Genomic DNA, 23,656 nt, shown 5'->3' on the forward strand with positions numbered 1-23,656 from the left:
GCATACTTTTTCAGTATATATAGTCCCAACGGGACCATATGTTAGTTATAGTACCCAGATAAACAGAAGCAAGGTGTTGATTGAAGTTTGTCCTTGTCCATAGACTAATTTCTGGATAAGGAACCAAATTATGTGATTTATAATGAATGCACACACATTAAGCGAGAACTACTATCGTGTGCAGGCACATGTATCCTACCAGCAACGAGACGGATTCAACGCTGATGCAATGGATTGCAGTTTTACTGAAGCAGTTTCACATAACGATGGGACATCTTATCTCAGTGTTATTTATTCCGACCTGAAGTAGCAACCTAACAAAGCATATTAATTGCAAACCATGTGAGATAGCTCTCCATGAATTACTTCAGTAGCGTTTTGGTATTTCAGTATTTTTATTTTCTGAGTGAGAGGTGGGGGAGGGGTTGAGTGTAGCAGAGGTGATTTGAAATCACACTCTCAACATCAGGTAGCCCTACCTGAGACATGTAAACTCAACTTTTGCCGTAGGACTTTAACACAAGAACAGCCGTGCCTATTTTACCTACTATAAGAGCCGCCTAGTCTTTACAATGAAAAGCTGCTATTTACACACAACGACCACTAGTTGACCGGCTTGTAAATTAGCCTGACTCCTACACAGAAAAACTGCAAATAGCTTTATACTAGCTTATCCTGATGTGATTTTGAAAATGAAAGGATACTGGGTGGTAGAACGCACATATCTAGGAAAAGTCATCAAAGGAGGGTCCTGAAATTTGATCGAGTGCAAAGGTATTTCAAAAATAATTAGTCAAAGGGTCAAATGACCCCACCCATGGCTGTTCTATTGTTAAGGATGTCCCCTTGGCCTAATGGTGGACACTTGTTTGGACTCCACCCTTCACACCCTTACACAGCTGGTCCAACTAATAATAATAATAATAATAATAATAATAATAATAATAATAATACATTAGACATATAGTGCTTTTGTAGACAGTCAAAGACGCTTTACAAACTGAAAAGACTGAGTGGTAATAATAAAAAGAAACAAAAAAATAATAAAAGTAAGTATAGGGGCCTAATTGAGGTAGTGCTGGGGACACATGGGAAGGGGAGGGGGAGAGGGTTAACTGGTGAAGGCGAGCTTGAAGAGGTGGGTTTTGAGGGCCTGTTTAAATGTTGGGAGGGTGTTGGCCTGTCTGATGTGGTCGGGGAGGGCGTTCCAGAGGGACGGGGCTGCGGCTGAAAAGGCCCCATCACCCCCCCAGGTCCGGAGCTTGGTCCTGGTGGTCTTGAGGGTGGTTTGGTCGTCAAACCTGAGGCAACAACAAGTAACATGGAACACAGAGTCAGCGAACGGGGAGGGGCTGACTAGCCCCTAAACTAACTAGGAGTGTGGAGGGGGGACGAGGTCTGTGGTGAGGTCTAATACACGTTATAGGCCTACAGGAGGACCAGGATTAAAAATCAATTCTCTAAAGCAGGATATATTGTTCATAACATGAGAAATCACTACTGAACCACTGCTCAAATTGGATAACAACATATTTTCATATTTTAGATCACATTGGGAGTTACACAGGAAACATTTGCCTTGAGCTAAGTATAAACGGTCACAGGTGCATTTGCTATGCCATTTTTGATTAGTCCCGGGTGGCACAGGTAGGTTTAGATCAGATTGGAAATGGCAATATGAAAAGGTTCCCTGCTCCTTAGTCATTCATGATAGCTATTACATTAACAGGCTTACAGATAAGCTCCTGCACCTTGCAGCTTGTCATATTGTGGCCTATACAAGATTGGCTACAGACACTCCACAATTCTAACACGAAGACCCATGCCATATACTGTAATGTATATTTGTAATAGTGAGAACATCCCTTTAGAAGATGATGGTGACTCCGAAATGTGTATTGCAGAGCAGAATGATTTGATGCACTGCATTATGGGTTGTCATCTGTAACCTCATCAATTCATTTCTCCCAATCAGATAACTTGGACTCGGTTTAAAAGGGTAATGCAGACCCTAAAGGCTTTCATAGTCTATAGTATATGAAGTTTACAATTTGACCTATTTCTGTGTTTTTTTCTGAGAGTAGATACTCTATGTATTCTGTTATATCATCATACACATACATGTAGATATAGGTATCTAGCGTCGGAAACTGTTTCCATTGCATATTACCAATTTGTTTTGTGGGGGATTTCATATGAGATAACAAACAATAATGTAAAAGGCATTGTATTATTCTGAGCTTTCATTAGCTACTTCACTCCACTACCACATATAGTATACCAGTATATACAGTAGGCTACCAGTCAAAAGTTTGGACACACTTTTCCCATTCAATTGAAATAGCTTTATACTAGCAATTGAATGGGGGTGAAGTGTGTCCAAACTTTTGACTGGTACTGTAGTTATCCTAATGTGTAACCTCCTAAAAACCTCCAAGCCTCCAAAATAGCGGCGCCGTAACAAACACATCTCAAGGCTCACATATAAACCCTTTTGTTGTATTCTCCATTGGGATACCTCTATGCTCTCGTGCTATTGTTGATAGCCCAAGCAATGAGTCATGACAATAAGACAAAGCATAGGGCACTCCGGGGAGCATGACTCTCCCTCACAGCACTCTCATTGCTGGAAAAGATGAATAGCCCCACAATAGCCTAAAGTTTTTTGTGAAACAAAAAAACAGGGGGGGAAAATAGTGTTCAGACGTGTTTATTATTAACAACAAACATCATTTCATGTAGTTACCGTATGACTACAAGCGTAATATTAAAGTTACGAGTGCTTAGATACAGTCGGTCATGGTCACATTAGCTGATCGATGAGTCACTATTATGGCATTGAACTTTTTAGTTCCACCGTTTTGGCTGTCATCTGAGATTAAGTACAATATCTACATCTTAAAGCAGCATAGAAATGTGTCATATCACCTCAAATATCCTGTGATTTGTTAAGATGAACAAATGATTGCCATCCTGAATGGACATTGTTGAATTTATTGTTAGATATACAGTATGATGAGTATTACGATACTACCTTGCAACACAGATTTAAGCTGTCAGTATGTCTCCTTAAAGCTCAAAGGCTTGCATTATGAAGAGTAGTGCTTTGAACAGCCTGGCTTTGAACAAGCACCTGTACTCATATGGATCTGGTAAGTGTAGAAAAGAGTGACACACACAGTGAGAGTGGGAGTATGACAGACAAGGGAACACAGACAGCATTGGTCCAACCCAAATCCCTGTAGTGACGGCTTGTAATCTCCTGTCTTGAGAGAAAGGTAAGAAACATGTTTGATCTTTTGACTGAGGATTACTGAATGAATGAGAGAAATCGGTGTGGTGTGAGCTCTACATGTGGTGTAGTTTCTACTTGAAAAGGAAGAAACTCAAATGTCTAGTGCACAATAACTACATGTTGTATGTTTTTGTCCTCCCTACACACATAGGACTATGTCGTTGACATGTCACTAAACCCCAACTCAAACATACACAACCTTGTCCTTTTGTTACCATGTTTCAGTGTTCAAGAGGCCGTAAGTGGTTCCTGTGGTGAATGGCTCGGCTTTCCCCCAATGTACACCTCTCAAATCCCCTTTGGCTTCGAACACATCGCAGGCCTCTCCTCCTCAAGAGACGCTCCCGATTCCAATTATGAAGAAATATGAACGAGAGACGGCGACTGTCACAGGTCCCCCACCGAAAATTTCATTTTAATTAATCTCTGGCAGAAATCGGCAGCTCGGGCGACACGACACACATCACGGGCCCCTGAAGTAGATCCAATTTTCTGTCTCAATAGGCATTAAATTAGCAAGAACATTCCCATCGTCGTCACCCCCGCGCACATAACAAATGGAATACATTTGGCTATGTGACATAATGGAGCGCTAACAAATGACTTCGCCGGCATGGACATAGGGAGATAGAGCAGGTGAATCACTTCCTTGGGCACTCTGTCATGTTGGAGCCTAAAGGAGCAGAGATGTGCAGAAAAGGGCTGATTCAGAACAGGATATTTCTTCTATCTCTGGGATTTCTTCCAATGCAATGCTTTGCTTTTACAGGACGTCGAGGAACTGTTTCTTGGCTGGTGCTTAATGGGATGTTGAGAACATGTTTTCTTAAGACCGACAATGCATGTTACCTTCAAGATTAAAACTACCTTGGGCTTGGTCATGTTGTGCGACCGCTTGAACATGACTGACAATGTTTTCTCAAATGTCACATTGGCTGCAAAATACTTGAAGCTTTACGCTAAGATTTGCATGTCTGTATTTGCATGCCTGTACCAGAAGTGTATATATATATTCAACCGTTCCATCACAAAAGGTGCTTGAGCGATACGAGCATTATGACAGAAAATGGATTGGGTAGTCAATCCACACTGAGCCGTACATCAGTGTCTGCTGACACTCAGGTACTTTTCACTGTGGATGTTTGAAATCAGTAGGCGATGTGGTAGTTTTCAAAAACTCAGTTCATCTACAGTATAGCACTCACCAATGTGACTCCACACAAAGAGAATATGACATTGTCATGATCCTGAAACTTTATGATATGTGTGGAGGAACAAAAAACAGAGGCAAACTCATTTCAAATGCATTACATGTGCACAATAGCCCCCTTCCTAACTTCCCATTCCTGAACCGCACACTTTCAACATATCAATATTTGAAACTCCTAGCTCCAGATACAATGCTGACACCATGACACCCATGACACAATTCTGTCCTTTATTCCCACAGATACCAGACGTATCATTAAAACAATTGTCCTCATTCATATTTTCAAACTTTTAAAGAGTGGGTTGGCAAATGACGTTCCGACGCTCATACTCTTCATCCGTGGTGTGAGCGCCCATGATCTTGGCCCACTGTCTTCTTCTATAGAATCCAGGTCAGGTAATTCACAAAGCCGCATCCTAGGCCTTTGATCCCCTCTCTCTTTCCTCCAATCCCTTTGTTCGAGGCGTCTGTGGGCTTTAGGTGGCAGCCGAGGGGGCTATAATGTGTGATGGGACACCTAATGAGGGAATCAGGAGTGAAGCTGGTGTGAGGATAGGAAGACCCAACTGTGCACTGATCGGTCCAATAAATATCAGAGAGCATTTGGCAAGAGCTAGGTTAACCAAACCTCATCATTAAGGTGATAACAATAAAGCTATACCCACCTGATGAGAAGCTGCACGGTGTATAAAGAGAGAGCATATACTAGAATAGGAATAACTCCTAAAATCATATGTTCCAGAACTTTTCATCAGTGTTGTTATGCTGTTCCCATTGGTAGTCACAAAGGAGCTCCTCGTTGCCTCATCAGGCCATCCCCTCAAAAAGTGATCATTAGGCGTCTAACATCAGTATTCAGTGTGACACTAGAACAAAAAAGTCATTATTACTTTAACCATATCCATAATGATTAACTTCAAATGAGGAAAAACAGGTCCTCGTGGTAAACAAATGGGGAAACACAATGTCTCTAATTTCTGTAAAAGTGAGACCTGAAGTACACAAGAATGACTGAGCATACTGCTGCACACGACTTACCAACCCAGTCATTCTCCTGGTCTATCCTGGAGCTGAAGTGCCATTCTGTGCTAATTACCACTACTGTCTTCGATAATCTGCTTCATAACGAGACCGCCTCATGTTTGATTTATCCCAGCCTCTCCCGTATCCCTTTGAATTCATCTCTCTCTCGTCGTCTCCATATTTTGTCGAGATATCGGTGAGGTAACACTTCCTCATGGGACGACGGGACGAAACACAACAGCTTCAAAACCCCCCTCGAGACTAATAACGCTTAAAAAGCAATCAAGTGATAGCGCCAGTCTGGGCAGTATATTTCAGTTTTTTATTGCTAACGCCAGGTCATGGCACTGGCACGGTTTAAATTATTGCTATGTAAATCACAGGAAGTGCCTTCGTATTGGAAACCAGCAGATTTAAGGTGCCTGTGGAGGTGTTAAGTGGACAGCAAACCGATATTCAAGGAAGGCCTCGGAGCCTCACCACTCCAGCTATCCATCAGCTTGTCTGTCTACTTCTTAACCTGCAGACACCACATTCTGAGAAGTTCTCAGCTGGAACAAATTAAGTTCTTTCCTTCACACGCATTGTTAACTCTTAGCTCATTTAAAAAGGCAGAGGTCTGCAGTCAAAGTTCTCAACTCTCTAATGCAGAAGCGCTGTGACATTTTTAGTATCCTATACTGTTGCTGGTCACCAATCCCTCTCATCTAAAACTAAAAGTGAATATTTTTGTGAGCAGGACATTGGACCTATGTCTGCACCAATCAGTGTCTGGTTCCTGGGTTATGGCCATTCCCCCACAACTTACAACTTAGATATGACTCACCAATCATGATGATTGTATTATTCTTTTATGAACTATCTCTGTGCACCTGTGTTAGAACATCACCACCCTATATTGAATGGATTTGCAGCCATTTTAAAAGACTCAATTACCAGTAAAGTGGCTGAAAATAGCATTCTACTGTAGGTGAGACTCATTTTTCTCAAAGCCCCAAATAAATGAGTACAGATCTTATATGAGCTAACAGTGACCTCTGCTGGTGAATGCATGGTATTGTTTATATGATATGGCTACCGGTTGTCAATTGAATTCTAACATATTTTTGTTATTATCCCAACAAACATGTCTTTGAAAATCTAGAGAGGACATGCTCTCAATGTGTGAGGCTGCTGTTACTTTGGCAACTGGATTTTGATTATTATATACTGTAACGACACAGGCCCATCTGTTGTGAGGCATGACATACTGAACCCTGATAATGAATGAAGGAATTATCTTTGACGGGAATATCAACTAAAGTATTAATAACGACATCCATAGTTCATGCCACAGATCTGGTTGATAATGAAACCTCCTCCAAAGAAACCGACTCCATTGAACTCCATGCTTATTAGTCCAAGAAGAGTAGGCCTGATAAAAACCTGCGCACACACAGGGGAACTTCAGTGAACTCCTCTGGAACAATGGGATGTAATGTGCAGGGGTTTGCTGCACCGCGGGGCTCTGATCATGAGGCCTGGTTGTTCCATCAGCCGAGCATCCCAAGCCTGGGCTGGGTTCACCAGCTCCACTGTGAAGGCATTCCTCTGAGGTCAGATTACTACATCCCCAGGCGGTCTCCAACGTGGAAGGTTTTCCCTCTGTGTCAACAGGAATGTGTGATATATGATATAGGGCAGCGCAGTCATGTCGTGTATACCTATACCTACTGTAGTAACAGTAAGCCAATGCTTTGAAGGGGGGGGGGGGGAGGAAATAATCCTCATATTAATGTCTAACGTCTATTATCAGATGCGCAGAGATGCGCAGGAGTGATTATATAGGAAACCACATGACTGGGATGAAGAGAGGTGGGGAGGGAGGAGGACCCATCCAAAAGATATATGAACAGCTTATAGTTTGCAATAATGACTCCCACTGTGGGGTTTTTGACCAAAGGCAAGGATTACCATTAAGCTCCAGTCACATCTTCTCACATGATTCAAACCCTGCGAAGGTTTCGGAGGGTTGGAAAGAAAGGTTGGTTTGTCACGGGATGCACGCATGTGCAATGTGCATGTGCTGGCTGAGTGTGTTGGATTTGGATGCGTGAGTGTGCAATTTAAGGTTTGGATTTGAACATTGGCCCTTATATTAGCTGGCAGCACCACCATCAATATATTGGGGTCCTATGAATCACCCCCAAACAACACAAATCAATCAATCGACCAATCAATCACATTTATTTGTATAGCACGTTTTACATATACTGTATAAATGTTATGCAAAAAACAATATGATCTAACACCAAATAATAGACCGCCAAAAAGCAAGCGTAGCAAAAAAAAACTCCTCAGAGGGGATAAAAATAAAGGGAACAGTAACAAGGAAAAACTTCCAAGGAGGAAGAAACGTTGAAAGGAACCAGACCTCAAGGGGGGCCTCTCATCCTCCTCCGACTGATCAGATGCTGAACAGTCAGCTATTGTGGAATGTTGTGTTGTGTGGTGCAAGAGTTCAGGAGTCCACAATGGGGGGGGCGGCTGTGACGCAGGAGGTAGAGCCGGCATCTAATGATCGCAAGGTTGGCAGATCGGCAGTCCGAGCCCCGGCTGGCCACATGTCGAAGTGTCCTTGGGCAAGACACTGAACCCCAAGTTGCTCCCAATGAGTGGACCGGTGCCTTGCATGGTAGCTTGCCACCATTGGTGTGTGAATGTGTGTGTGAATGGGTGAATGAGAGGCCACTGTAAAGCGCTTTGGAATAAGGCGCTATATAAGTCAGTCCATTTACAATGAAAGACAACCACAAAGTTACTGAAAGAACCCTCAAAACCCCAAAACAACGTATTTTTTTTTTTTTTTGGAGTGTTGCTGATCTGTGGGACCGTTTTTTCTTAATTATGGTGAGCATTCACTATAGCAGTCTTCCATGGCCTATACCAGCACAACCTGCTGAGCTCACCACTGCCTTCTGTTTTGGCAAGCTGAAGGTTTTGGCTGTGTTTCAGAGTCTTCAACCTAATAATGACTTTCATTGACAGCTCTTTGGGGCCTCATGTTGACATACCTCAATAGCAGACCCCAAAGGCAAACGCAAAACCTAGAATCAATACTAGACACTGACTGTTCTGATACGCCTGTTTATATGATGTGATGGAACAGATCTGACTAACTAGAAACCCCTGCAAAGTTATTTTGCTGGGTGAAATTCTTACTGTGAGTTTTAAAAAAATATAATTGAAAGATGGCCAACCTGCAATGCATATATATATATATATATATGTTGCAAATTCCAACAATGACATCTTTAAAAGAGGTAAATATTCAAGTCATTAAACTTTGAAGCATATTACTAACACCAATGTAATCTCATTCAACAAATCAATTATTTAAGAACTGTGTTACTTTTGGGTTGTTTGGGGTTCTTTCCGGTACTGTTACGTGACTGTTACTTGCCGCTTTCAGTTCTAGTAGTTTAGATCTCGCAACCAGGGAATCGCCGACATGTTAAAGGGAGCAAGACGCGAATCTACCGGCATTTGGCTGAGTGAACGGCGAAAATGCCTGGACGGCACAGCTTGGGAAGTTACAGGGAACGATGTGTGAAAGAGGATTGAATGTTGAAATAACAGTAATACCATGTGCATTGATAAAATGACATAAGGGATGAAAAGGGGAGATGGCCGTTTTAGAAGGGGGATGATGAAGCGCGCTGGACTGAGGAACAGCATAGGCACAGCACATCGCCATAATTGCGATTTTTTTGTTATGCTTGTTGTAAATAAAAGTTCTATGATGCATTGAATGACATTAAACTAAGATAATACGATGGTTATCATCATTTTTCTAATCTTTATTAATAAGTTATTACAGAAACAGTAAATTACATTTTCCGAGAGCGAAATCTGTTGTGGTATTTAAAAATGGCGGTTAGCGAAGAAATCTATGAACATGGGATGACGATTTCCATTGACCAATCAACGGTGTGCAGCGTCACACGTCACACGCAGCCTGGCAATAAAGTACCTTTCGCTACCCATCCCGAACAGGAACTAAAAATGGCATGGGTACTGTGGCCTGGTCCGGCTCGGTTGGCAGTGGAAAAAGGCAAAGGAACAGGGCCAGCCCGGGCTGACCCGGGTCAGCCCTGTAGTGGAAAAGCGCCATTTGTGGTTGTTTAGGGTACTTTATGGTTATTTTGGGTATTATTCTCATTGAAACCATAACAAGTAGTACCACAGTGAGGTGGATTATCCTTCCTTCTATCATTTTTATTTGACCAGAAACAACATTCCAAATGTAATGTTTATGGCACACATCACATCACAAGTGCCTGTGCTACTTGTATTATTGTACATTTGACAACTTCATAGACTAGACTGATATTTGGATTCAAATGTGTGGCCCATAGGCCGTATAAGTTGTATGCATACTACATAGGCAGTCACTAAATAGTTAGCTCCCTAAACTCTAGACACATGACCGTATGACTGAAATACATACTAAGTCAATAGCTTGTTTAATTGTTCAATGCCTCTTGTAATGGAATAGAACATTAATAAATCAGGGACATTGAGTTTAAGTTCATAGTAATGAATGCTAAATTGGATCAAATTGTTTATGGAATTATTTATTATATGCATTGTGATAGTGAAAATATCTTTCATTCCTCAACTTTCAGTTGGATGGAGATTCAGGATAAATGATGTTCCAAGAACAATTAAATGATTCTGTAGTAGTGTAGGTATTTAATGTCCCCAGCTATTAGGTCTTACAAATATATGGGTTCTGTGGCTGTATTTTCGTATGTATTTCATGGGAATGGGATTACAGTTTCGTGTAATCCTCAGTCACGACCCAATTATGAAACTATACACTGACTGGTATAATGACCTACAACATGAAACGCATGTGACTGGTTTAAAATCCCTTTCAACACCCAGAGGTGAAAATACAACTTTTCTCATGTATACAAAAGACTACGGTTATATTTCACTACCCATAATATTACTTACTTTTACATTTGACTCATTTCAATGTATAATATTATTATAAATGGTAGTGAGTGATTAGTACCTTTTTGCAACTGTGGTAGCACAATTACACATCAGTTAAACTGCAAGAGCCAATTCTGTTTTGATTTGATTGTGTAGTTGATTGTATGTACCGGAGAATATAACGTATCACTTATCATATGACTTACTATATCACATTACAGTAAATATCAACTGAAACAGGACTATGCAATAACACATTGCAGGGAGGTACATCTAGGAATACCACATTTTTTACATTTGGCCACAACCTTTAGGGCTGTCTTTCTAATGATGGTGTGTCTGTATACCTTCACGCCTGCATTTTTTAAGAAACGTCGGCTTTCTGCCAGTTCTTTCTGTCAGCGTTGTCTGTTCTTTCAAGTGGAAACAGACATACGGTAATTCAAAGCTAAAAAAACCACCATTGAACTTCTTCCCAGAACCTCAAATGATGTTTCTTGCCCACCATCACTCACATATTTGCTCTGAGAAAATGTCTGTTCGCTAATTAGTAGGGGTTCAAACCCCTTGAGGACGCTGATAATGTGCACATCCTGGTTATGAAATAATGACTACTAATTAAGGCAACCAGACTACTATTGTCTGTAATATGAGATGCCCTCTGTATAACTCACTGCAAAACATGCAGTGTATTTTGGGAATGATGCAATTCGCTCTCACTGAGGCACTGGAGGGATGCTCTAAAAGAAAAAGCTCTGTATATCAGACTTACGGTCTGCATGGTTCTGGCCCTTGAGAGAGATTTATGGTATCTTACGGTAACTTTGAGACAAATGACTTGCTTCTCCGTCTTCTCAAAATGTGTGTATTATGATAATGACAATCCGCAGACTTTAGGTTTGGCCAATTGATGTGACGACAGTCACACAGCTATAAGTCATAATCATTTGGGCACTGAGTTTTTCCCTGACCCTATCACCTGTTCGGGAAAGGTGTGTCCCTTTACTTGTCTGTTATAATACCAAAAAGACAAATGGGTGAGATCATCAGTAGACCTCTATACTCCCAAAGACAAAGAGTGGTGATATAGTAGTCGGCCTCCATTGCACACCCTGCCACTATCACAAGGCCCCCGAGGCGCCTTAGCTCACATGAGGAGGGAGGGGATGGGACGGTTAGGCTGTGCTGCATGCATGCGTGAGAAGTCAAATGACTTGGGTGAGATGATCAGATTCACAAAATAAACTCATGACTTAGTATCATACAATGGGAAAATATCCAGAGCATTGGCCATCTATATATTTGGTAATTGTAGATGAGCGGTGTACCGTAAAACTGTATTATCATACTGTGTAGTAGTATGCATATAGTTTGGTGTTTTAGTTCCAATTAAAATAAAGTATGTCCATGCATGTATGCCTATTCTGTTAATTGCAGTGTTATAAACGCCTTTCAGAACCATACTATTCCCTTTGCAAACCTTTGGGTATGTCTCACAGTAGTACAATACTGTGCATGATTAATCACCACCTAACCTCCTTCCCTCTCAGTCCAGTAAGGGAAATGTGATGTGATCACGCGGAGATCAGGAATCCTGGCGGGTCATGCGCTAATCCGCTATTTAAGGCCAGGGGTTTATTTGGCTGATGGGGAGGCAATTAGAACTAACGGAATTGGCCACATGGAAAGCAACCAGATTTGAGTCCACTGAGTTGTATTTTTTGTAAAGATGTGGTTTTCAGTGTACTGACTAAGTGAGTGTCATTCACGAAAGAGACATTTGGGGTTGATTGACTGAGTCGTTCCATATCACTGAACTTCAGGTGCGCCTGCTTTTTTTGTGCGTCTTTTTTTTTTTTGCGTCTTCATCATGGGAATGTGGAAATACGGATTTGTTGCGCTCTTGGGCGCAGCGCTCGTCGGCGCTCAGTTCCCCAGGGAATGTGTCACTCCAGAGGGACTTGCCAGTGGTCAGTGTTGCCCATCCCCGTTTGGGGTCCCGGACGACGCCTGCGGGTCCAGCACGGGACGGGGACAGTGTGTGTCGATAGCAGCGGACGCTCGTCCACACGGGCCACAGTACCTCCACGATGGGGTGGATGACAGGGAACGTTGGCCGGTTCGTTTCTTAAACCGCACATGCCAGTGCAGTGGAAACTTCTCTGGTTATAATTGCGGGAGTTGTAGACACGGGTGGACGGGGCTCAACTGTAATCAGCAAGTCTCTGTTGGTAAGCACTGTGCAATCTATTTCATCTTAGTCTGAAATAAAAGACAGTTCGTGATCTTAGAATTATAAGGTTCTATCTCCATCTTTGTCAAATTGTAGTTGTTTTACATAATCTGATCCATTCGGTGTTTATTAATGCCTGTGTGGTGTTATTTTTTTAAATGTTGACATTTTTGAGTTAGTGATTCATAAAATACAAAGGTTCCATCTCACAGAACATAATGGAATGTAAAAACTTTGACGCTCAATATCTCTGAACTGCCCTAAACGGAGATAGAACCTTCTCATTCTAAACTCACGAGTTTACATTATCCCCAAACCATATTGGATGTTAACCATTACGCATTGGCAGTGTGCATAGGTTTTATCTTTTATCTTCTCGTGTCTGCAATATATGTCTCATAATTAACCCGATCATTTGGGAACATTGTGGTTTTGTTAAAAAAGAGAGATTATAGACCACTTCAATCAACCAAAATGTGGGTCCAGCAATTTCTAGTTCCATTGCTGCCTCTGTTCATGGGACCGGCATATACGCATGACTGAACAGTGTGTGGCAACAGCTATGGAGATACTGTAGGGATTAAGAAGGGTGAATAGTTAAACACATTGTATCATAAAGGGCGTAGGCAATGATGTCTGACTCTGCACCAAGGTGGAAAGTGTCACGATCACTGGCGGACTCATGGGGGGGGGGGGGGGCAGGGGGGGCGACCGCCCCTCCTGGTGCCCCCACGGTTGAAAAACGTCTGTCTTAAGTGCCCTTTTGAGTGTCAAAAATGCCCGTTTGAGTGGCAAAATTAGAGGATGTGCCCTATTGGCTGCCCTTCCAATGGTCTAAACTTGACCATGTGCACTGATGGAGTCCCATGTTGTGCGGTAGGTGCCCTTTTTTTCTTTTCGCCCCTGCCCTTCAAACAGCCTGAGTCCGCCACTGGTCACGATCATACCCCATTGACATGAACTATTACATTTTTACTCCAAAAAGCACAGTAGCCTACTCATTAACGCATGAATGCTTGGATTAATCCAAATCTCTCTATCCCTCTCTCTTTCAGTCCGAAGGAATGTAATGCAACTCAGTGCGGATCAGAAGCGAGCGTTCGTGAACGCTCTGGACCAGGCGAAGCGCACCGTGCACCCGGACCTTGTCATCGCCACGAGGCGATATCAGGAGATCTTCGGGCCCGATGGAAACACAATGCAGTTTGAGAACATCACCATATACAATTACTTTGTCTGGTCTCACTACTATTCAGTCAGTAAGACTTTCTTGGGGCTGGGACAGCCGAGTTTCGGAGGAGTGGACTTCTCGCACGAAGGCCCGGGGTTCCTCACATGGCACAGGTTCCACCTGCTCCAACTGGAGCGCGACATGCAGGTGAGGGGGGGTCACATTTAATAAAGCCTCAGGATGAATTCGTGACGTTAGAATTATAAGGTTCTATCTCCATTTTTGTCAAAATTGAGGTTTTTTACATAATCTGATCCATTAGGTGTTTATTAATGCCTGTGTGGTGTTATTTTTAAAAATGTTTACATTTTTGAGTTAGTAATTCATAAAATACAAAGGTTCCATCTCACAAAACATAATGGAATGTAAAAACTTTGACGCTCAATATCTCTGAACTACCCTAAACGGAGATAGAACCTTATGATTCTAAACGGAGATAGAACCTTATCATTCTAAGCTCACGATTTGATAGATCTGATTTCCTCTCGTTTGTTTTAATAATAATAACGCTGCAATTTCATGCCATGATTCAGGCAAGCTTTGCAAAAAATGTTCTTAGATGTTTAGTGGTTCGAGCTGAAATGTGAGTCTAATAGGCACACGAGAGCATCTGTTGCTTGACTTATTTCTGGAATTATGCATTGATCATCTGTTTATTACGGACAAACGCTATATAGTTAGTAGATAGTTGGATTATTATCTTCATTAGTTGGATTAGCTAAATGTTGCTAATCTGTTCTCAGTATATATGCCCGATTTCAGACATTAGCTATTTTCACAACAATTCAATAATAATAATAATGATAATAATAATAGATTTAATTCAAAAGTGCCTTTCTCATACTCATACTCTAGGACACTGTACATATATACATATATCTATCTCTCTCTGTATATATATATATATTTGGTACTCAGCTTTTTTGTAATTGTTCCTTATTAACTCTTAATTCAGGATATGCTGCAGGACCCATCCTTCGCCCTCCCCTACTGGAACTTTGCCATTGGTGGAAGCACGTGTGACATCTGCACGGACGACCTGCTGGGAGCGAGGAGCAGCTTTGACATGAACTCCCTCAGCGCTAACTCCATCTTCTCCAGTTGGAGGGTCATCTGTGAGAGTGTGGATGACTATGACACTCTGGGAACAATCTGCAACAGTAAGCCCCCCCTACCCCCCCACCCCACCCCATCATCAGTCTCAACGATTGAGCGTTGATCCTGGGTTTATGTATCAATTAGACAGGAATTAGAAGACACAATGAATTATATAATCCGGGGGCGGCTGTGGCGCAGGAGGTAGAGCCGCCGTCTAATGATCGCAAGGTCGGCAGATCGGCGGTTCGAGCCCCGGCTGGCCACATGTCGAAGTGTCCTTGGGCAAGACACTGAACCCCAAATTGCTCCCAATGAGCGGGCTGGCACCTTGCGTGGTAGCTTGCCGGCATTGGTGTGTGAACGTGTGTGTGAATGGGTGAATGAGAGGCCGTTGTAAAGCACCTTGGAATAAGACGCTATATAAGTCAGGCCATTTCCATTTGTATCTGTCACTGCCTGGATGTAACTGATTGAAATGGAAACATGCATGGTCTGGCCTCACCCTGCCCTCTCTCCACCAAGGCTCTGAGACCACCCCTATTAGAAGGAACCCAGCCGGTAATGTGGACCGGCCCATGGTCCAGCGGCTCCCAGAACCTCAAGATGTAGCTGACTGCCTGGAGGTGACCACGTTTGACACCCCGCCCTTTTACTCCACCTCCTCCGAGAGCTTCAGAAACACCATTGAAGGTAAGTGTGTACTCTTACAGTAATACACAAACATACATGTTCATATACCCTCACACACAGGCACAGGTTCACACAGGGCACAGGCACACGCACAGGCACACACACAGGCACACATAATGACACACAAATGCACACACACACACACACACACACACACACACAGGCACAGGCACACACACGCACACACACACACGTACATCCATACACACACTCATAAACATGCAATCATAATGACACCCAAACGCACGTACACACATACACACACACACACGCACACACACACGTACATCCATACACACACTCATAAACATGCAATCATAATGACACACAAACGCACATTCACACACACACACACACACACACACACACACACACACTAACAGACACACTGTGTTTTTTGTTTGTTTGTTTCATGCAGGCTACAGTGCTCCCCAGGGAAACTATGACCCCGCAGTGAGGAGCCTACACAATCTGGCCCACCTTTTCCTGAACGGGACAGGCGGTCAGACCCACCTCTCTCCCAACGACCCCATCTTTGTCCTGCTCCACACTTTCACCGACGCCGTATTTGACGAGTGGCTTAGGAGACACAGCCCAGGTAATCCATCCCGTGCCACGTTTGATTTTCATGTCTTCCTCGTCGGCTGATTCCCTTGTTTTTGCCTGTGCTCGCTCGCTAATCTGAAAATGTGTGAAAATTGTTGTTTCATCCTTCTAATGAAGGTTAGGCTTTTGTTGTGTATGATTTATTTAATAGTTAAACCAAGCCTGCCCTCCTCCTTCTTTCGATCCCTTCCCCTGATGGGGCAAAATGGCCATTATGAACTCTCACTTTGAAGTAAATGTTTGAATACCGGGTGTTATTTGAGTGTAATTGATAAGAGAAGATCTGATTGGTTTGTCGTCCTGACAACAACTGATTTGAACACGGACGGTTGAGATGTGGGTATAAAACAGCTTTGCCCTTTGCTTTTCTTCTTGACTAATTGTTCTGGGTGATCTGTGAATATATGTATAGGTCCTTCTTCAGGATGTGGCCAAAGTTCTACACTTGTAGATGAATTTGTAGCATATCTGGTATTTGACACGTTTTTAAATGTGAATGTTCTTATATCTTGCAGACTCAGCTGTATATCCTTCCGAGAATGCCCCCATCGGTCACAACAGGGGGTACAATATGGTGCCTTTCTGGCCACCTGTGACAAATGCTGAGATGTTTGTGACTGCCCCTGAGAACCTTGGGTACTCATACGAGGCTGAATGGCCAGGTGTGTATTTTCAAATAAGAAATACATCATTTAAGCTATACTTTTGAACCACAAATACAATGTACAATATACTGCTGTGAATATATAAGGTACAGGCAACATTGCACTGTTGGGGTTTTTTCCCGTTTTTTTTTTACTGTAAAACTGTCCATTTTACCTGTCTTTCTAGCTCCTCCTTTCTCCCTGACGGAGATCATCACCATCGCCATCGTAGCAGCTCTCGTCATCGTGGCCGTGATTTTCGCCGCCACCACGTGCGCCGTGCGGACCAGGTCCCATAAGAACGAGCTCCGCCAGCCGCTGCTCGGAGAACAGTACCAACGTTACGACGACCACGACAAAAGCCAATCTGTAGTCTGAAGCCCAATGCACACGGCGTGCGATTTTGTCGCACCGCCGAATTCGATTCCATTGTTTTGAATGCATCTCAATGAGATAATGCACACGACGTGCGATGCGATATTGTCGCACGACAACATCCGATTCTCCATTCACATTCATTCATTCATTGGTGTGAATTGAGAATCGAATGTTGTCGTGCTACAAAATCGCACGCCGTGCGCATTGGCCTTAAGAGTTAAAACAACATTCTAAGCTGATACTTATTTTCATACTTTTGTATTGTTTGCAGCTACGTAATTAGATTACAAATTGATGTTTGAGTGCCGTTTCAGGATAACACATTACGTACTGTAGTCCTAATGGAGTTTAAATGAACATACAGTATCATTCATTCTACTCATTGCTTACCCTCTGGAGTGCCTTGACTTGTAAACATTTTGATTCTGAAAGTATAAAGATATTTTTAACTGAACCGTTTTAATTCAAAAGTAAATAAAAGGTTATTCATTAAAAATGCTCATTTATAATATCTGTAACGTTATCTCAAAATACACAAGCTTGGGGAATGATTGTTTCAAGTTGATTGTTTATTGTCACATTACACGTGACTGTGAGTGTAAAATTCTTACGCTTCGATTCCTGACATTGCAGCAAAAGACAATAAGGCAATAGGCATGATTCAAGATTTAAAAAGTGACAATAGTACAGGACATAAGTGACAAATAAGACAGAATACAATTAGCAGTACAACTAGTAAAATAGATAGTTCAAGTAGTAAAGTGGTTGTGAGCTTAAGGTTAAGGTAGACTGTATACATGGGGTGTGCTTGGGGATGATAGTCAATTGTCTACAGTGGGCTTGTTCATGAGCCTGATCGCCTGGGGGAAGTAGCTGTTGGTTAGCCTCTGAGTTTTGGCCCTGAGGCACCAGAAGAGGCTTTGCCTTTTGGACGGAATCGGTTCAAAGAGACTGTGGTTGGGGTGGCTGGGGTCTTTGATGATCCTCCAGGCTTTGCTGACACACCGTTTGTTGTATATATCCTGGATGGAGGGAAGCTTACATCCACTGATGCGCTCGGCTGTCCTCACCACCCTCTGTAGCGCTCTGCGGTTGAGGGCAGTGCGGTTGCCATGCCAGGCAGTGATGCTCCCAGGCTTCGTCGTCATGCCAAACTTCTTCAGCCACCTGGTTTGGTACGCACGTCCTAGGTGAGGTCGTCAGAGAAGTGGACGCAGAGGAGCTTAAAACGGCTGACCCTCTCTACGGCTGACCAATTGATGGTGATGGGGTCCTGTTCCCGACCTTTCTTCTTGAAGTCCACCCCCAGCTCCTTGCTCTTGTCAGTGTTGAGAGAGAGGTTGCTCTCCTGGCTGTACTGAGCCGGGCGGACGACCTCTCTACTGTAGGTCGTCTCATCGCCGTCGGTGATCAGGTCAATCACTGTTGTGTCGTCAGCGAATTTAATCACTGAGTTGGAGCCGTGCGTGGCCACGCAGTCGTGGGTGTACAGGGAGTAGAGGAGGGGACTCAGGACACAGCCTTGAGGGGCTCCTGTGTTGAGGGTTAGAGGGGTGGTGGTCTTTGAGCCCATTCTCACCGCCTGGCGTCGGTCCGACAGGAAGTCCAGGATCCAGTCGCATATGCCGGGGTTAAGGCTTATCCAGACTCATTTAAGGCCTTACCTTCAACCATGATGTGTACAGTGATAATCCACTTGATATCATGTAAATTAGCATCCCACAGAAAACATGGTAATCTATCACTGATTTTTAAATAGCCAAATGGCTTTCTATAATATTTTCCATCACCAGACAATTGACAATATTGTTGATCTGACAGCATCCCTCGTTCTCAAGTCTTGTCAAGTCTTGCCATGAATAAGATATTAAAAAATTCTGTTCTGAAGCTGTGATGTCTAATGCTTGGTTATGAATCTGAATAGCCTATCACTTTCTATTCTGAAGGTGTGCATACCGTTATAAATATTGCATGGTCGAGAGAGTTGGACATCTTGGTTCATCATCACAAAATAATTATAGCAGGATTTCGATTAGGCCGTATTACCATCTTGCATGATCTTGCCGTAGCAAGTTAGAACTGTGTGTTGTTGAGAACACAACAATAATTAGGTAGTGGCCATAGCTAGGTATGTAGTGGCCTATACTGTACATATAGGGCCGGTTTCAGAGACAAGGCTTAAGCCTAGTCCTGGACTAAATCACACTTTCAATGTAAAATCTCCATTGAAGATGTTTTTTAGTCTAGGATTAGGCTTAAGCCTTGTCTGTGAAACCGGCCCATAATGTTATAGTGTAGGCCTACTGTAGCCTACAAGTTCCAGCTGTTAAAACTTATTTAAAAAAGGCACACTTTAACTTATGGAAAAAATAGTTTATGAACAGGTTGATAGGTACCTTACCGAAAAAAATCTGATGTATGAATTTCAATCAGGATTCAGAACATCCCATTCCACTGACACATGCCTTCTCTATTTGAACGACCACATCAACCATGAGGTGGACTCGGGCAAGTACTGCGGCATGGTCATGCTGGACCTCCAGAAGGCCTTCGACACAGTAGATCACCACATATTGTTAGATAAACTGAAAGCAATTGGGTTCGATAGAACATCGGTGAGCTGGATGCAATCCTACTTAGAGGGGAGGGAACAGGTGGTTAGTATGAACGGAACACTGCCCCCCCCCCTCCCAGTGACCTGCGGCGTTCCACAAGGAAGCATATTGGGACCTTTACTGTTCCTAATATATGTGAATGACATGTCATCAGCATGTAATTGCAATCTGTTACTGTTCGCGGATGACTCGGCTCTGCTGGTCTCTGACAGGGACATATTGCAGGTGGAAAAAGCGCTAAGCACTGAACTGAGTAGAATCTGCATCTGGCTAGCTGACAATAAACTATCAATACATGTCATGGTTTCTTAGGTTTTCATTTTAGAGACATCTAGTGGACATTTTATGACATTACATTTGTTACTGCCTTTATTCAGTTTCGGTTTTGATTAGTCACATGACGAACATTAGTCACATGACGTGAGCACACTGTTCAGACGTGATAGCTCGTAGCAGCAGCTAGTTGAGAGGAAAAGCTCCGGAGAATCTCTTTGTTTACATTCTTGCCCTGGAAAAGGCTTTGCTTTTTTACAAAATAACCAAACGACCACTCATGTTTCTGAGGATTGAGTAAAGAACTAAACTTTACTCCAGCGTCTGAGGATTCATTTGTGTGTCAGTGTGTGTTCGCTATCTGTGGAAGTTGCGCCCTGGTTACGCGCAGTGGGAACAGAATAGTAAAAAAGCAACCACTCAGCGGGCGGATCGACTCAAGGAGAGAGATCTTCAGCGCAAGCACTGCTCCCCATCATCCTTGCTCACGCCAAGCACACAGCAATATTCATGATGGAAGAGTTGAGCAATGCTGAGACAAGGTCAGTGGCCTCTAGCACATCTAGGTCTTTTAAATCAACAGCCAGTAGGGCAGCTGTCAATGCACGTGTCAAAGTGGAAGTAGCACGCACACGTGCTGGCTATGCAAAAATTGAATCAGAGATTATGATCGAAAAAGCCCAAATTGAAGCAAAATTAAAGAACTTGCTGCATGAGAAAGAAGTGGCAGAAGCCATCGCTGAAGCTAATGTTCTTGAAGCAGCAGCGGAGGAAGAAAACAACGGTATCGAAGCTGTTATTCATACCACTGTTGACCGCACACGCCAGTACGTAGAACAACAGTCACAGCTACCACTATCTGCCGAAGATGTTAAGGACTCTATAGCCAATCTGGAACCGATAGTCCATAGGCTGAGATCCTCCTCACCACCCAGACAGCGTCTGACTGTTTCATACGAGAGACAGCACTCCTCCACTGTGAAACATGAGCACAGCTCTCCATCACTGCGACCTAGTAGGCCAAAGACATCAGGGCAGCCCTCATCAGAGCAGCCCACACCCAGCAGGCCCAAGGGTTCACCATACAAACCAACAGGAAGCGGTGACACAAGCGACATCAGTGATGTGGCTCGGTACCTAGCACGCAGAGACCTCGTAACCTCCGGTCTCACCAAGTTCGATGATCACCCAGAAAATTACTGGGCATGGAAGTCGTCTTTCAAGAACGCCATTGACGGACTACTACTCAGTGCTAATGAAGAGATGGACCTCATGATTAAGTGGTTAGGGAGTGAATCTGCAAAGCACGTGAAACGAATAAGAGCAGTACATGTAAGTCATTCATCTCAAGGTCTATGCAAAGCTTGGGAACGCTTAGAAGAGTGCTTCGGGTCTCCAGAGGTAATTGAAAAGTCCCTCTTCGACAGGCTGGAGAACTTCCCAAAGATCAGCAATAAAGATCCTGTGAAGCTGAGAGAGCTAAGTGACCTTCTCCAAGAGTTGGAAGCAGCCATGTTCGAAGGTTACCTGCCTGGTTTGAGCTATCTGGACACTTCACGCGGCATTTTGCCCATCGTAGACAAGTTGCCCTACAACATCCAAGAGAAATGGATATCACAGGGTTCCAGATACAAAGCTGAGCGACAGGTAGTTTTTCCCCCATTCACATTCTTCTGCGAGTTCATCACCAAAGAGGCACGAGCTCGCAATGACCCAAGCTTCAGGCTATCGATGAGTAACACAGCCCAGATGAAGTCAGAGCAGCCATTCAAGAGACAAAGTAAGAGCATGGTCTCTGCACATAAGACAGATGTCTCTCACGAGAAAGACACACAAGACGGTTCAGGCCGAACAGCAGTGGACATAAAAAAACTATGCCCTCTCCATAAGAAGCCACACCCCCTAACACGCTGCAGAGGTTTCAGAAGCAAGCCCCTCGAGGAGCGCAAGGCCTTCCTCAAAGACAACGGTGTCTGCTTCAGATGTTGTTCCACAACTACTCATCTAGCCAAGAACTGCACCACAGCCATCAAGTGCATGGAATGTGAGAGTAACAGCCACACCACGGCTCTTCATCCAGGACCTCCGCCTTCAGCCCCATCTGAGGATGGCGGGGAGGGAGAAGGAGGATCAGACCAATCTGCAGTCACCTCAAATTGCACAGAAGTCTGTGGAGAGGGTCAAAGCGGCAGATCTTGCTCGAAGATTTGCCTGGTGAATATATTCCCAGAAGCACACCCAGAGAGAGCAACCAGAGCATACGTTGTGCTGGATGACCAAAGCAACAGGTCGCTTGCACGGTCTGAATTCTTTGATATGTTCCACATCAAGCGGTCGGATTCAGCATTCACACTTCGTACATGTGCAGGTACAACTCAGATGACAGGAAGGAGAGCCACAGGCTTTGTGGTGGAATCTGTGGATGGAGCTACAACAGTGACACTACCTACACTAATAGAGTGTAACAACATTCCCACCGAAAGAACTGAGATACCTACGCCAGAAGCAGCGTTGCATCATTCCCACCTCAAGCCCATAGCATATGGTATACCACCTTTGGATTCTAAAGCACAGATCCTTCTCTTGCTAGGCCGAGACATCCTTAGAGTTCATAAAGTGCGGGAGCAACGGAACGGTCCACATGACGCCCCCTACGCACAACGACTCGACCTGGGATGGGTCATCATAGGAGAAGTCTGCCTAGAGGCAGCCCACAAGCCTTCAGACATCCAAAGCTACCGCACCAATGTGCTTGAGAACCAACGCCCTTCATTCTTCAGCCCATGTCCGAACAGGATCCAGGTGAAGGAGCAATATGTTCCGAAGCCAGCACATCAAATTGCCCCAGCGCAAGGCACCCACAGTATCCGGGAATGCAACTTAGGGAGCACCATCTTCAACACGTCCGGGGATGACAACAAGATTGGACTCTCTATTGAAGACAAACTGTTCTTAAAGGTCATGGACAAAGAAATGTATATGGATGACTGCAACAGCTGGGTGGCACCATTGCCATTCAGAACACCACGTCAGCAACTCCCTCACAGCCGAGGCCAGGCCCTCACACGACTTACCTCTCTTCAAAACACACTGGAGAAAAGGCCCGAGATGAAGAGGCACTTCATCGCGTTCATGCAGAACATCTTCGACCGTGATCATGCTGAGCTGGCTCCTACATTGGAGAACGGACAAGAATGTTGGTACTTACCTATCTTCGGGGTTTATCACCCTCAGAAGCCAGGCCAGATTCGAGTCGTCTTCGATTCCAGTGCAAAATGGAAAGGCGTGTCACTGAACGATGTTCTCCTTTCTGGTCCGGACTTAAATAACAGCCTCTTAGGAGTACTGGTGCGATTCAGACGAGAACCGATCGCTGT

The 23,656-nt window shown here is 43.7% G+C and overlaps 1 protein-coding gene across 1 annotated transcript; it reads left to right on the plus strand.

The window, feature by feature from the left end:
- Positions 1-12,387: 12,387 nt before the first annotated feature.
- LOC308172564 (5,6-dihydroxyindole-2-carboxylic acid oxidase-like) lies at positions 12,388-17,391 on the plus strand (the record flags this gene model as incomplete). The annotated part of the gene is made up of 7 exons (XM_080547471.1): positions 12,388-12,742; positions 13,800-14,122; positions 14,931-15,135; positions 15,596-15,763; positions 16,182-16,361; positions 16,885-17,031; positions 17,201-17,391. 7 exons carry the CDS (start codon positions 12,388-12,390, stop codon positions 17,389-17,391), a joined length of 1,569 nt encoding a protein of 522 aa, XP_080403597.1.
- Positions 17,392-23,656: the final 6,265 nt, after the last annotated feature.

The sequence above is a fragment of the Nansenia antarctica genome, assembly GCF_963989245.1.
Source record: "Nansenia antarctica genome assembly, chromosome: 17".
NCBI classification, from domain to species: Eukaryota; Metazoa; Chordata; class Actinopteri; order Argentiniformes; family Microstomatidae; genus Nansenia; species Nansenia antarctica.